At 61.9% G+C, this 15,464-nt stretch overlaps 2 protein-coding genes across 3 annotated transcripts in view; one reads left to right on the forward strand and one right to left on the reverse strand.

The window, feature by feature from the left end:
• On the reverse strand, positions 1 to 5,377 carry TRAPPC2L (trafficking protein particle complex 2 like). 2 transcript variants are annotated; one of them, XM_027618061.2, is made up of 5 exons: positions 5,226 to 5,377; positions 3,839 to 4,011; positions 2,784 to 2,871; positions 2,565 to 2,644; positions 1 to 1,677 (listed from the first exon to the last, which is right to left on the reverse strand). In XM_027618061.2, the coding sequence occupies exons 1-5, from the start codon at positions 5,256 to 5,258 to the stop codon at positions 1,590 to 1,592; spliced, it is 462 nt and encodes a 153-aa protein (XP_027473862.2). In that variant the 5' UTR covers positions 5,259 to 5,377; the 3' UTR covers positions 1 to 1,589. The 2 variants fall into 2 exon arrangements, with proteins under 2 accessions (XP_027473862.2, XP_027473863.2); XM_027618062.2 differs by having other exon boundaries at positions 3,839 to 3,988; positions 5,226 to 5,348.
• GALNS (galactosamine (N-acetyl)-6-sulfatase) overlaps positions 5,308 to 15,464 on the forward strand; it is a 26,511-nt gene continuing 16,354 nt past the window's right edge. The window contains 7 exon segments of the mRNA XM_027618059.2: positions 5,308 to 5,523; positions 11,313 to 11,391; positions 11,394 to 11,435; positions 11,937 to 12,011; positions 12,475 to 12,577; positions 15,053 to 15,155; positions 15,157 to 15,197. Of these exon segments, the coding sequence (XP_027473860.2) occupies positions 5,404 to 5,523; positions 11,313 to 11,391; positions 11,394 to 11,435; positions 11,937 to 12,011; positions 12,475 to 12,577; positions 15,053 to 15,155; positions 15,157 to 15,197 (563 nt within the window). The 5' untranslated portion in view covers positions 5,308 to 5,403.

The raw sequence follows: 15,464 nt of genomic DNA on the forward strand, positions 1-15,464 counted from the left end.
TTCAACAAGATAGCAGTTTATTTTATTTTCCTCTACAAAATGCTGACCATAAAAAGTCCTGGCCTATGTCAGCAAAACCCATGTTTCCCTAGCTTTCTGCTCTCATCCTTAGGAGATAAAGCTTTTCCTCATGCTTTCAAGAGGGCTGCCTTAGCTCCAGCCATCACATCCAAGATCCAGAAGGAAAAGATGAGGGAAGGGTACTCCATGTGCTAGCTGAATCCCCCTTCAAAGTATCTTTCTTGCAAGTCTCTCCCAACACCATCCACTTTCATGCCATACCTACCCTTGTGTGCCATGGGAGTAGGGAAATATCTTCTGTCTAGCCAATTGTAGCCAATAACACTGGGGCTTTGTTAGCAAAGAAGCAAGCTGGCAACCTGCAGGGCCCCCGACAGCCACCACTCAGGCAGGAGCAATTACTACCAAAGCTCAACCAAAGGTGTGCGGGTGGCATCTGAACCAGCACCTGTTGGTCGGTGCCTCTCAGTCCACCTGCACCGGAGGTGGTGTGCTGGGACCTGTGTTTAATGCCCACTCCTGACTGAGTTCTCCCTCTACTCTCTGATTTTGAACACGACTCCCGTTGTTCCTCAGACGGGAAGGGAAGGCAATGCAGAGGTGTGCAAGTTTCATCCTGGCACCAGCAGCCTTTCCTGTTGCCCAGGGGTCCCGAAGCTGCCCTCCTCCTGTCAGAGGCCTCTCTGGCGCCCTGAAAAGGGGGAGGGAGGATCGCAGCTGTCTTGGGGCCGAGACTCAAAGCCAGTGTGTGCTGAACAAATGATAAAGGGTACTAGAGCCTGGGCCAGCTGATCCCAGAAGGCACTGTCACCTGGACTTGGCCGAGCAGGCCTCTGGGGAGGCAGAGTGCAGAAATCCAATCACGCCAGCTCCGTCCCAAAAGTGACACCTCCCCCCCGCCAGCTCGGGGTGGGGGGGTGGGGGGGGCGGGCCCCCGCAGGGGCAGCAAGTGAGCGGGGACTCCTCTAGCCCAGCCCGGCCCTCGGCCGTGAGGAACTGCCGGGTGCTCACCAAGGAAGAGGCCTCTGGGACTGCTCACTCCGTCCTCAGCAAGCCAGAGGCAACCTACGAGCTGAGCCAAAGCTCCCTCGCTCTGTGAGGGGTGCCTCCTGAGGCCAGGCGCAAGACTGGAGACACGAAGGCCCCCCTGCGGGGGAGGTGTGTGGGCCGTGTGGGGAGCAGGGAAGGAGGGCCCTCTAGATCTGGCTCTGGCCAGGTCAGCCTCTGGAGCAGAGGCCCACCCACAGGTCCCTCTGCACCTCCCTCTGCTCCCCCTGCAGCTGCAGCATCTTTAGGGCCCGAAGAGCTCCGTGGGCTCGCCACCCCCCCTCCCCCCCGTCCCTTCGTGCCTCCCTGCTCTGTCCGGTCCCCAAGCAGTGCCACCATCCTGGAGAGTCCCGCGCTACGCTCTCTTCAGTTAAATTCTGCTGACACAAGGAAAACGCCAAATCTAATCTCAGAGGACCTTTAGTCTGCACGCACCCGTGCTGAGACCTTGCCCCCAGGCAGCCCGTCTGTGGCGCTTGGGAATAGGCAAACGATCATGAATCTCCATCGGAGCAGTACAGTTATGCCCACAGGGCCTCTCCAGCACGGCAGCAGGGAGCTCGGCTCAGCACCTGGATCATCATGGACGTCACCATGCTATCGAAGGCCCTGAGGACAGAGACAGCCGTCAGAGGAGCGGCTGGGGCTCTGCAGCACCGCCCATGACCCGGGACTGGGAGAGCCCCTCCCCAGTCAGGCACACTCGGCTGCGAGGCCAGTGTCCTGCCGCCCCGGCAGCGGGAAGCTAAGTCTCGTGCCCCCTCACACCCTACGCGGTTCCCGCAGTCCTGCCGCGGCTGGATCCCCAGGGCGGGGTGGAGGGGCAGGGGCTGTCCCTGTCCTGCACATGGGGTTCTCCGTACCAGCACCTGCTTCTCTCACCCGGGGCCCAGGATGAACTGAGACACAGCGTCATGGCTGAAGGAAGGCGCCATGGGAAGGGCCTGGCTCGGGTCACTGCAGGATCCTCTCACCTACTGGCTACAAGGAGCCCCTTGGGAACCACATGTAGGAACGTAGGGAATTCCCAGGAGCAGATGTGGAATGTGTGCGTGGGAACGCTTCTTTATACAATCGTTGTGATGTCCCAGTGTGTCTGTCTATTGGAGGACTATGTGGAAGATACCGACGATCCAATTTCCTAACTATTCAAGTTCAACGACCAAGACAAATGGGGCAGGAACAGGACGTTTTCTCACAAAGGCCTGCAACATGCCTGGTCCCTTCCTGGGTTCTGTGGGGGCTCTTGGACTAACTGGGCATACCTGGGAAACTGAGAGGGCAAGGTCTGTGCCCCGCCCTGACCCCCAATCCTCTCCCGTCTGTTTTATATATTGGACATCCATGTAAGAGCTTATTGGGAAAACAGGGTTCTGCTGCTTCAGAATGACTCACTCCTTAGAGGAACGATGCCCCTTGCTGAAACAGACCTTCCCTCCTGCACGTTGAGAACAACGGTTCTCAGCAAGGAAGGGTCTGCACAGCAGTCAGCTCACCTGGACTGAATGCGGTCCCCGGGGTTGTAGAAGGGATTGCACATCACATCCGTGTAGGAATTGTGCAGCTTCCGGAACATCTGAGACAAGAACCAATGGTGTCAGTTCACGGGTACACACGGCTGCTGCCAAATTTCTGACTTCTCAGCATTTGAAAACAAAGTGAAAAAGAGAAAACGCACTGGCCCAGGCACAGCCTGCAAACACCCCCGTACTTACACTGCGGATCTCATTGTCTCGAAGCGCTGTGTTGGAGGAATCCACCACCATGACAAACTTCACCTTGGAGTTGGTCACGTAGCCATACCTGCACAGCTGGTTAGGGAACATGCATTTAACTCAGGGACTCTATGACACCACAAGACACTGCACCACCATGGAGGGTGTGTGAGCCGAGGACCATCTGTGCACAGCCCCTGGCTCCAAAGCCACTTTGGAAAAACAGGACAAGCTTGCATCACAGAAGGGGCCCCAGGTACCTCCCACAATACCGGTAGGTCCCCACGGGCCATACTAGGTGGACCACACACTTCCTTGGGGCAGTTTTTGGCATTTACGGGAGGCAGCTAAGCCTTGTTCAGACTTAAGCTTTGGGGCCCACCTGCCCAGCCCGTGGGGCACCTCAACTTCGTTCTCAATCACTTCCTGGCCCAGCAGTGCTAACTGCAAAACTAGAGGCCCAAGAGTCAGGCAGATCCTGCCTAAAGCACCCACGCCACGAAAGTCCACTTTATCTGGTAGAACAGTGGCTCCCGGGCACATGTCACGGAAGGCAAGCTACATTACTACTTGTGGGGCTGTCTTTGCACTCCATGGGTTTCATGCCATTTGTCCCAAGGGACTGGTCAAGTTATGACGGGGGCCTATGGGGCTGGGCCTGGTGACAGAAGGAGAACTGTCCTTGCTCAGAGGTGGTGGCCCAGCAGACAGAGCCTGGAAAGCTGTCCTCACAGGCATGAAGGAGGAAGGTTCCTGGTTCTTCCGCAAACCAGACAAGGGACAGATGCAAACTGCCACACTTCTCCAGGGAATTCATGCCCAGCTTTTCCCACATTATCCTCCCAAGTAAAAAACGGTGTGAAGTCTCAATTAGCCTCCAGCTGCCCTAATTCCCTTTGGTTGAAAGCTCTCACGTTCTTTCCAAGCGACACTGGGTCTTTCAAGGTCACCTGATCCTACAGTACACTTTGAAACTGGAGGTGGGATCTCCAAACGTGAAACCCTGTGGAGAGAGACCACCAGCTGGCAGGGCCCCCACCAGGTGTGAAGGATACACCTTGTAGTCCTCTGTGGGGTACAGCAGGCCCAGGTAGAGCTCCCTCTGGTCCACCAAGGCCTTCCCCATGGCAGAGATCTTCTCGTCCACCACGTCCAGGGACGTATGCACCATGTAGTGGAACTTCAGCTCATTCTCGGTGGGGATGCTGCGGATGTAAAGAGGGTAATTCTGCAAGAAAGGGTGCGGAACTGAGATGCTGAGAAACCACTCTGGGCACACAGGCCTCGAGGACGAGGCCCCAGAGCACTCAGAACGGGAGAACTGGCCAAGAGCCAATTAGCCACAGGGACACACACTCTCATTCTCTGAAAGTCACTGCTTACTCCTCCAAAGTGCTGTAGGCAGTGTCTCTGGGGAGCTGTTTCCTATACGATCTCTTCACGCTGGCAGAAGCACTGACGTGCCCTCTCACTAAACCTTGTCCAGGCTCAGCTCAAACCACCCCTCACCTCTGCATGGCCAATTCCTACCATCCTAACCCGAGGGGTTAACAGGTCTTACTAGGGCCCCCACATGCCACGATTCCCTGGTTCTGTCCCGTGCCTGATGCTGCAAAGATAAACACAATGTGTCCCTATGCTAACGGGGCTGATCTCTGGTGAGGGGCAGGCCACAAACCCAACAAATACATGACATGTCATGTGCTAAGGCAGAAGGCATCCCTTGAAGAACTTCCAGAGGGACCACCTCCTAAGCCTGCTCTTTTAGAAGACACAGGAAACCGCGCTCAGTCTTAGCGTTCAGAAACAGCTTTCTGGAGGAAATGAAAGCTAGGGTGGCCAGCGGAGAAGACGGCAGTGGGTTTCCAAGGGCAAAGGCCCAGAGGTGAGAAAGCAGAGCCTGTCAGGGGAGCTGCAGGTCGGAGTGGCTGGAAGGGCTGGCCAGGGGACAAGGGGATGAGGCGACTCAGTTATTCCGACGCTACCGTGAGGCCATGAGAAGCCCCTGGAGGGATCTGGGGCCGGGGCGAGACTCGCTACTCGCTCCAGTGAGGTTTTTACAACAGCGCCGGGGCTGCCGTGCGGAGAGGAGGCCGCCGGCCGCGCAGGGCGGGGAGAGCGCAGCGCAGCAGGATGTGCTCCAGTGGACGGCGAGGCCGGCAGCGAGCCGAGAGCAACGGGGCCCGCGGACGGCGGACGGCGGACGGACGGGGGCACGCCGGCGGGGGTCCCGGGCCCTGCGCTCGCCCGGGGCCGACACTCCAGCCGCCGCAGACGCGGGGGCCCGGCCGGAGCCTGCCCCGCCCCGCCCCCAGCTCGGCGCCGCAGAGCCCGTTCCTGCGGAGCCCGCGGGGCAGGCGGCGAGGCGGGGGCCCGGGCCGGGGCCCCGCGGCCCGCCGTCCCGCCGGGGCCGGAGCGGGACGGGCCCGCCCGCATACGCACCTCCTTCGCGATCACCGCCACGCACACCGCCATCTTGGAGGCCGGTCGGCCGCGTCACGTGACCCGCCGCCGGTCACGCGGCCGCCTTGGTTCCGCCCCGCCGCCGGCGGGGAGAGTCGCCCGCGCGCCCGCCGGTGCCGCCGTCGGCCTGGGCTCGGAGGCGCCGGGCGCGGTTGCCATGGCGCCGGTCGCCGCGGTGACGCGATGGCGGCTGCTGCTGCTGGTGCTCCGCGCCGCTGGGCTCGGGGCCGTGGGCGCCCCGAAGCCCCCCAACATCCTGCTCCTGCTCATGGACGACGTGAGTGCGGCCGCCGCTGGTCGGGCTCCCGGGGAGGGCCGTGGGGGCGGCCTGGTGGGGCGGGCCGTGACGGGGGGAGGGTCGGGGGAGGGAGGGCCGTGATGGGGGGAGGGAGGGGGGAGGGAGGGCCGTGGAGGGGGGAGGGCCGGGGGAGGGAGGGCCGTGGAGGGGGGAGGGTCGGGGGAGGGAGGGCCGTGGAGGGGGGAGGGCCGGGGGAGGGAGGGCCGTGGAGGGGGGAGGGTCGGGGGGAGGGAGGGCCGTGATGGGGGGAGGGCGGGGGGAGGGAGGGCCGTGATGGGGGGAGGGCGGGGGGGTGGGAGGGCCGTGATGGGGGGAGGGCCAGGGGGAGGGAGGGCCGTGATGGGGGGAGGGCCGGGGGAGGGAGGGCCGTGGAGGGGGGAGGGCCGGGGGAGGGAGGGCCGTGGAGGGGGGAGGGCCGTGGAGGGGGGAGGGCCGGGGGGAGGGAGGGCTGTGGAGGGGGGAGGGCGGGGGAGGGAGGGCCGTGGAGGGGGAGGGCCGGGGGAGGGAGGGTCGGGGGGAGGGAGGGCCGTGATGGGGGGAGGGCGGGGGGAGGGAGGGCCGTGGAGGGGGGAGGGCCGGGGGGAGGGAGGGCCGTGATGGGGGGAGGGCCGGGGGAGGGAGGGCCGTGGAGGGGGGAGGGCCGGGGGAGGGAGGGCCGTGGAGGGGGGAGGGCCGTGGAGGGGGGAGAGCCGGGGGAGGGAGGGCCGTGGAGGGGGGGGGCCGTGGAGGGGGGAGGGCCGGGGGAGGGAGGGCCGTGGACGGGGGAGGGCCGGGGGGGGAGGGCGTGGAGGGGAGGGGGGGAGGGCGGGGGGGAGGGAGGGCCGTGGAGGGGGGAGGGCCGGGGGAGGTTGGGCCGCGGGGACGGACGGCTGTGGGGGCAGCCTGGGGCGAAGGGCCGTGAACAGGGTAGGGTTAGGGGGCGCGCCGTGGGGGAGGGTCATAGGTGGGGAGCCGTAGATGGGGCGGCCTATGGAGATGGGCCATAGGGGAGGACGTGAGGGAGGGCTGTATGGCACCCGCGGGGGGCATGCGCTCCTGGCCCTGCCATCAGTAGCCTTACTTTGGTAAAGCTGGACCAAGGTAGTCACGTCTAGGCTGCGCAGGGAATGACGACTCCACTGTTCCGTCTCTCCCACTCCAGAAGGACAGAGTGGCGACCCAGGCCAGTTCTCCAGCAGCCCCTGGTCCACCTTGCCATCCCCCCCCCACACTCTGCCCCAGGTATCTGGGGCAGGGAGGGAGTGCAGAGCTAACTGGGACCCAGGGCCTGCCTGCCGTGAAGGTCACTTCCCTCTGCTCTTGGCATCCAGGATGTGCCCCTGCCTGGGGCTGTTGCCACTCTCCCTGGTCGGCTGCTCAGGCTGGCTGAGAATTCTGGCCATAGGTCGGGTTTTGTTGGGTCTGGGAAGACTCTGAAGCAGGAGGAGTGTCCGCTGCTGGGTGTGTGTGCAGCCCCAGGCCTGTGGCCACTCTGGTCACACTGATGGATCGGCCCTGCAGAGGTTAGCAGGATGCCTGGCAGGGGACCGAGCTCGTTCATTTGTCTCTCTGTGACTTTGTCACCTCTTCTCTTGACCCATAGAAGCTAGGAGTGAAATGGAGGTTCTGAACTTCGTGTGAGGTGTCAGAGTAGAGCAGGGACAGGGGCGGGCCCGGGCGCTTGGTGCCCCTCAGGTCCCGTCACCTGTCCCGGCGTCCGCTCCTCAAACCCTTGGAAGGACCCCCCCATGCTAACAGAGCTTCGATGTGACTTGGCTGGTAGGGGGAGGCCCTTGGCGAGCTTCAGGACAGGTCAGCAGAGAGGCTGAGGTATGGTTAGAGAGGAGTTTTCAGCACGGCCCTGACCTCTAGGGAAGGCCACTGGGCTGGAGCTTGAGTCCATCACCAACGGCCAGTGATTTAATCAGCCCTGCCTCTGCAGCGACACCTCCACGAAACCCCTAAGGGATGGCATCTGCTGGCAGTGTGACTCCCCCCTACCCTCACCTCGCCTGGGCATCTTTTCCGTCTGCTGTTCCTGAGTCACATTCTTTATGACAAAACTGCTAATAGGAAGTACGGCGCATTCTGGGTACCGTGAGCCGCCACAGCAAATGGTTGAGCTCCGTCAGAAGTGTGGAGGCCTCGGGGGCGCAGTTGGTGAGGCACCCGACTCTTGAGCTCAAGCTCAGGTCTTGATCTCAGGGTTGTGAGTTCAAGTCCTGCGCTGGGCTCCGCACCTGGGTGTGGAGCTTCTGTTTAAAAGAGGGAAAAAATTAAAAAGGAGTATGGAAGGCCCGGGACCTGCGGCTGGCGTCTGCAGAGGGGCCAGTCTGTGGCACCGAGCCCCGGCCCTGTGGGGTCTGATGCCAGCTCCTGGTAGACGAGGCAGAACTGGGTTGTGGGAAGTCGAAGAAGCGGATGGTGTGGAGACCCCCTGCAGTTAGAGTCAGAAGCGTTTCCAGTAAGAATGGCTCAGAGTTTCCCCAAAATGCCGGCAGAGAGCCTCACGGGAGCCTTTGGACCAGGCTGTCCTGGCAGGTCAGCACGGAGGAGAGCTGCCTGTGACGCTCAGGTTCCGAAGACTTAGTTCGAGAAAATGAGCATAAAATTTCTCACTTAATAACTTCATTATTAAAATGATTTCTTACGGGAAGTTAAGGGTTCTGTGGTAATTGTGAAAGATGCTGGACATCTTTCGTAGTTCGGCTTCCCAGGGATAACAGTGACCGTGCTTCTCTACTCCTGTAAGCGTGCTCAGAGGGGGGGCTTCTGGAGCAGGCGCGGGGGCTCCTCGGGAGACCCCTGCCCCCATGGCTGCCCGGGGAGACTTCGCTTACCTGTCAACGACACGTCCTGGGCGCGCGTGCTCTCTGGCCCACGGGGCGGGCTTCTGCAAGCCGAGCCCCGCGGAGGCCGCTTGGAGCAGTGTCCTTGCGAAGGCCAGAGTCTGCGACCTGCTCGGCCGTTCTGATTCCTGCCCTCTCCTCCCATCCGCGGTGACCGCGGTGTACAGCCAGCTGCGTTTCCTCACTAGCGGCGGGAGCATTGCGGGTTGAAGGCGTGCTCAGATGATCGCATTTCGGGTACACAGGGTTAAAATACATGAACCTTTTTCTCCTTTTGCCTTTTCGATGGGACTGCTGGAGAACGTAGATGTGTACAGGAGATCGTATTTCTGCTGAAAGCGTTGGTTCAGGCCCGAGAGGTCCTGAGTGGTGGTGCGGGACCAGCCCTGGGAGTGCTTTTCTTGAGGGGGCTTCATGGGCAGCTCCTCCCCCCCCCCCCCGCCTGGGCGCCCCACGTCGGGCAGCCGCGAACCGGAACAGCCGGCCGGAAGGGCCAGGACTGGGGCCGGGCCTCTCTTGTGCAGGTTCCTCCTTGTGGCTTTGGGGTTGTTTAACAGCCGAAATGTGAAGAAGTCTCGAAGACTTTTGTCCTGGTTGGCAAACGCAGCTTAGTTCGGACTTCTTGGTGACAACTGACAGAAAACACACTCACAGTGACTCGGGCAGAAATAGAAACCCTGGCTCTCCCGCTAGACAGGCCAGGGCTGGGGGGCTTCGGGCCAGGGTGGGGCTTCTGCCGCGGGGGCCTCGGGCCTGGACAGCAGCTGTCTCACCGTTCCTTGCTGTGTGCCCAGGACCAGACGGGTCCCCTGCAGATGGGTGTTAAATGGGTTTAGAAGATGCTGAGCACGGTCTCTTCGGTGGAGCTGACTTTTCCCTTCTCCACAGCGAACGGGGGCTGGTGGGCAGGGGGATAGAGGCCCACTTCCAAGTGCCGGGTGCTGGCTCGGTCTTGGTTCCTTATCTGCACGGCAGGAGTGGGGCGTGTGAAGTCGGGCTAAACAGAAGCAGCCCCTATGTGGCTGGTGGGCCTGTCAGGCGGAGACCCCAGCCTGAACTGCCCGAGCCACTGAGCGGACCGTGCATGTCCTTCGATGCATGTTGATGCGAGTCTGAGGGCCTAGGGTGACCCCTCACAGCCAGTGGTGAGCAGCTCTAGGGAAAGGAAGGGGGATCCCAGGAAGGGAAGTGAGTCCCATGGCCTCGGGGCAGAGGCAGCGTGCGCTCCACCTGCACCGCAGGCTGCTGGGTCAGGTTCTGGCCCCTCTCAGCCCCTCCCGCCCCCGACTGGGGCATTTGGGTCCTTCTCCCTGTGCGGGGCCTCACAGACTCCTGTCGCTGAGGGACAGCATCCCTTTTCTGCCCCAGGCTTAGCCTCCATCCTCCCTGTGGCCACACCTTCCTCCGGGGGCTTATTCCGTGCTTGCGCCTGTGGTCCCCAACAGAACAGCCATTTCAGAGACTTCAGAATAAAGCACACCCGGAGGAATCCAGAGCTGAGAGGCCAAAGGGATCGCCTGCTGGCTGACTCAGGAGAGCAGTCAGGGGCCTGGAGGGTGCCTGCACTTTTCTGATAGCTGTGTGGGGACATCGTGCAGGCAGCAGGCTACTCACTGGCTTAGATGGGCAGGTCTGTGGGGTCTCTTGGGCTCAGCGCACGGTGCAGCCACTGCAGTCCACTTCAGGCCGTGTCTGTCGGCCCAAGAAGAAGCCCTGTGCCCCTTGGCAGGCACCTCCCTCCGCTCCCCCAGCTCCCACAATCCACCTCCCAGCCCTCTGGCCCTTCACGGAAACGGAACCCCACGGCACTTGGTCCTCACATCTGGTCCTGGCCCACGGTGTCCTGGCTCCCAGCGAGTCGGTGCTGCGCTCCCCCAGCCCAGCGGCATTCAGTGCGCGTTTGCTGCTTCCTGGGGCAGCCCCACGGACCACAAACAGGAATGAGTCTCTCCTGCCCCAGTTCTGGAGGCTAGAGTCTGAAGTCAGGGCGGCAGCAGGGCCGGCCCCTCCTGAACTCTAGAGGACGGCCCTTCCTGCAGCCTCCAGCTCCAGGGGCTCCTGGCGCTCCTGGCCAGTGGCCATGTCCCTCAGCCCCTGCCCTCCCACATCTCCCCTGTGTCTGCGGCCTGCCTCTCCGTGTTCTGATGGGGACAGCCGTCGGATCTGTGAGTCTTCATCCAGGCTAATTACACTGGCAGTTCCTTCTTTTTTTTTTTTAAGTAGGCTCCACCAGCATGGAGCCCAGCTCGGGGCTTGAACTCACGACTGTGAGATCAAAGATCTGAGCTGAGATCAAGAGTCAGACGCTCAACTGAGCCACCCAGGCGCCCCCTATCCCTGTGTTTCCAAATACGAGACCTTGCACAGGTTCTGAGTAGACATGACATTCAGCCCAGTACCACGTGGATAGACCGTGATCTGTGTCCCCCGAGCCGCCGTCGGACGCCTGGTGCATTTGCTCTGGGCTGTCGTCAGTCATGCCTCTGCAGACACTCGTGTATTTGTGTAGTTCTGCGTGGTGCTCATTTCCCATTCTCGTGGGTAGACTTGGGAGGGGAACAGCCCAGTTGTGTGGCCATGCTGTGTTTCACTTGGTGGGGAACCTTACTGCTGGTCTTCAAATCTGAGTTTGCACAACAGACTTCAGAGGTCTTACTTCTTGATGTGGTACGTAGGTTTGTGTTCTGAGTTGCTGGTTCCCCGTCAGCCAGAGATGCTAGCATCAGAGGCTGAGGGGCAGGCAAGCACGTGGGTGTCTCCACTGAGCAGGCGCATGCAGCAAAGCCGGCTAACGGCGCTCCGCAGCCCGCGCCAGGCACGGGGGTGTGGTGGGAGCTCTGTGGCTTGTGGGGCGCAAGGTGGGCAGCTCCTAGCTTATCTCTCACGTCTCCCCCAAGACGGAAGGAGGCTTGTTCAACCTCTCCATGCTGTGTTTTGCAGATGGGGTGGGGCGACCTGGGGGTATATGGAGAACCTTCCAGAGAAACCCCGAATTTGGACCAGATGGCTGCAGAAGGGATGCTTTCCCAAACTTCTACTCAGCCAACCCACTGTGCTCGCCATGTAAGTTGGGGCTGGCCCGTGGGCGCAAGGAGGTGGGGACCAGGACTCGGGCTCCACCCATCTTCCTTCCAAGCAGAGCACCAGAAGGGCCGGCAGGTGGGTGCGGCCCTAACCCTTTCCCATCGGGGCCCCAGCAGTCTGGAGCACCTGGACTCCATGCTGTCGCAGGCTACCAAGGGCATGGAGCTTGTCAGGGGTTTGGAGGCAGAAGTCACTGCTTGTGGCACCTGCTTTTCCTTCCCGGAGCGGAGCGGCTGTGGGTGGTTCAGGACAAGTGCTCTCTCCTCCCAGGACAACCACTCATGCTGGGGAGACTCCTTACGTGCTCCCCCCAAGGAGGAGAGGGAAGGCCGGTGGGGGGTGGGGCATGAGAGCTGCCGTGCCAGGCGCTGTGTCCACCAGGCTCTCTGGAGACGCCAGCAGGAGCAGGAGCCTCGCGGAGCTGGCCGTGGGTCTAGTGAGGGACAGCGCGCTCGTGACGTTTCTGTTTCCTCTACACAGCACGGGCAGCTTTGCTCACTGGACGCCTGCCCATCCGCAACGGCTTCTACACCACCAACGGCCATGCCAGAAACGGTACGCGGTACACGCAGGCAACTCCTGTAGCACAGGGAGGATGAGAGGGGGCTGGGGCGGGCAGGGGGTGTCTGCCACCGTCCTCACGTGTGACCCGGCTTCTGCGGGCCAGCTCAGTGAGCACCAGCTCGTTACCGAGGCTCAGAGGCTGTGTGTGGGTGTAGCCCGTCATTTAGAGCAGGCCTCCATCAGAAACCGTGCGTCATAAGTAAGTGAAGAGGAAGGTGGCCTTAGTGCTGGTCTTCTCGGGGACTCGGTAGAGAGTCGGTCTCCTTCCCGGCGCTGCTTTGCCAAGGACAGGGTGGACAGGCACCGCTCCTTCCTGCTGCCTTCCTGTCCCCGGGGCTGCCCAGCAGCTGGGGCTCAGAGCGGAAAGTGTGCTCAGAGCCAGGACAGTCGTGCTCCAGAGTAGAAAGCAGAGGAAGCCAGCTCCGTGTGCGCACACCCTGCGTTACTCTTGCAGCTTACACGCCGCAGGAGATCGTGGGCGGTGTCCCGGACGAGGAGCACCTGCTGCCCGAGCTGCTGAAGCGGGCCGGCTACGCCAGCAAGATTGTGGGCAAGTGGTGAGTCCTGACGCTCCCGTGGGGTGTGCACAGCCGGCCGGCGAGCGCAGGGGCTCTGTCTGGTGGGGAAGCGGAGAGGCAGCCGGGAGGTGAAGGACAGTCCCTTGGTGTGGGATCATCGGACCCGGCAGTTGTGACCACAGAGGCCACGTGGTGTGTGTGCGTGCTGTGCATGCCACGGTGAGCAGGTTCAACGGGGATCCCCAGACGTGCAGCCCCAGACGGAAGATGTGAAGGTCACACGTTCTCTCCTCCCTTTCCCGAGCTGTGGGGCTCTTGGAAGAGAGCAAGCCCACCGTCTCCGGGGAGCCTTTTGTGATGTCCAGCCCTCCCCACACCTCCTCCCTGCACCATGGCCCCTCTGCCCTCAGCCCCTCTGCACCTTGCTGGCATTGTCTTCTCGAGGAGGAGCGCTCTGGCCGCGTCCCGTGCACAACACAGTAGTCACAGCCGTGGGAGGTCCACAGAGACTGGAACAGTAATCTAATCGTTAGAGAATCCTGGTGATCCAGGAGCTGCCTAATGAATGCTTCCTCGCTCCTGAATCTCGTTGGGATCCATCCTGCCAAGCAGTGCTCAGACGAGGTGGTGGCAGTGAGCAGAGCTGAGGGGCTGCTTGTTGCCTGCAGAGTCCCGGGCAGTGCCCAGAAAGCCCGGGGAGACTGGCAGAAGCGGGTGCGAGGCCAGCCAGGGCTGTGTCTGGGTGGAGCCCACGGAAGGGAAGGGCCCTGTGATGCCTGGCCTGGCAGCTCTGCCCTGGGTCCAGCCGGCTTCCAGGGTGGGGGGTCCCAGTCTCGGCCAGGTCCCATTACAGGGCTGTGGACTTCCTGACCTTCTTCCTCCCAGCCCAGCGCCACAGAGCCAGACTTCTGCGCTTGAGCAAGTTTGGGGCTGGGTGGAGCGCTCCAGCTGCCCTGGTCCCGGGGACCGCAGCCCGCCGCCTGCTCCCGCTCACCTGAGGGCAGCGCTGGCCTCGCTGCTGTTCTGAGTTGACAGCTTAGCCTTGGTTGGCTGTTTGTGTTAAGCAGAGGCCATCCGAGCTGGTGCATGTGGGCATGCTGGAATGCCGTGCTCAGCCAGTGTGACCCCCTCTCGGCCGGTGCTGGCGTGGCTGGGGAGACATGACCACACTGGAGCAGCAAGCCCGGGCAGACATGAGACGCGGAGAGGAAGCTCAAAGCACAGAGCTGACAGGTTTCTGCAGAGAGAGAAGTCCCAGCAGAGCCGATGCTTCTGCTCCTGGCCGGAGGGGTTCGCAGAGGCCGGAGGCCGGCGCTGGCCGCGTGGCAGTCAGGAGGCAGGGCGTCTGAGAACCAGCTGTGGCAGCCGAGGCCCGAGAAACGCACTTACTGGCATCTTTTTAGTCTCTGTCACTGGGCACCTCGGTTCTGGCCCCGCTTGGCCCACCCTCCACCACTACGCCACACTGCACCCTCCTTGACCGAGTGACCAGCGCCCGGGGATTCACAAGAGCCATGGGAGCACCTCTGAGCAGGCAGGTGGGCCCCCTGGCCACCTGTTCCAAGGCCTCCCCAGAAGCAGCAGAGCAGGGAGACTCTGCTTTCAAGCTTGTGTGGCCATGAGAGACGGGTGAGCCCACTGCCCAGTGGGGTTGTCTTGCTACCGAAGAGCCCGTGGCCCGAGTGGAAAAACCCCATCTGCCTGCACTGTGCGTTCTGAAGAGCAGACGGGGTCTGTGCTCAGGGACTGTTGGCCCCTCCCATGGGCACCTCCTGTTGGCAGAACTGGCAGAGGGAGGGCTGTGAGGGCTGGGAGTGCTGGGCTCCTGATGCCCGTAGTACAGAGAGCGTGGGCTGGGGAGCGTGGCTGTTGTCATCCTGCAGGCATGCCTGTCCCCGTGCAGGGCCAGGGCACTGGGTCACTGAGCAGCCTTGGCAGGTCCTGGCGCTGTCCCTGTCTGTGATGAGGCCAGGCTGGGGCGGTCAGCTCACCCAGGGCCCCCGTCCATCTTTTGGGGCGTGATTATCAGTAATTGGGAGAAGAGGCTCTTAAAGACCTTATCCTGAGAGGCTGGTAACTACCTCCTGAGACATTTCCTTCCTCACAGTCCCAGAGAAAGCTGAACCCACAAAACCGTCCTCATGAAAAAAGGAAGGAAGCAGAGCATGGAGATGGGACTGCATTCAGAGTTCTGGGCGGGTTCTGGCGGGTGTGAGATAGCTCACCATGTATCTCCGCAGAGCCCCTCCCAGCATTCCGGAGGGGTGCTTGAGCGCTCCTCTGTGCCTGGACACCCTATGTGGCCAGGGCCCTCGGCTTCGACGGGGGTGAGTGGGGTCCTGGTGCCTGCCTGGAGGAAGAGGTCTCGGGGTGCCTGGGGCTTCGCACACATAGGGCCCGGGAGGGACACTTGCTTCCTGAAATGTTCTGTGAAGGCGAGAAGTTGTCCATGCTCAGGACTTTGGGGTACCTCTGAGCAGGGGTCCCTAAAGTGTCCTGGGTTCCTGTTTCTAGGCACCTGGGCCACAGGCCTCAGTTCCACCCCCTGAAGCATGGATTCGACGAGTGGTTTGGATCCCCCAACTGTCACTTTGGACCTTATGACAACAGGGCCAGGCCCCAACATCCCTGTGTACAGGGACTGGGAGATGGTCGGCAGGTAACGGGTCCCTTCCCTCCCCACCCTGAAGACAGCAGAGCCCAGCCCCACCCTCTGGTGCTGCCCTAGGAGCAGGACGGAGGTTCTGGAACCACCTGCTTCCAGCGCTGGTGTCCCAGCACATCAGCACTTGGCTTTGTCAGCTGGCGGTTCTGCCTGCGGTTTATAGGACTGTGGCTTTAGGACCCTCGGCTTAGGGTTGCTGTTTGAGCCACACCTGCAGGGGCTTTAACCCTGAAAAGGTTAGGAATACGATGAGAACCGAGA

The sequence above is a fragment of the Zalophus californianus genome, chromosome 17, assembly GCF_009762305.2.
Source record: "Zalophus californianus isolate mZalCal1 chromosome 17, mZalCal1.pri.v2, whole genome shotgun sequence".
In the NCBI taxonomy this organism is placed as follows: Eukaryota; Metazoa; Chordata; class Mammalia; order Carnivora; family Otariidae; genus Zalophus; species Zalophus californianus.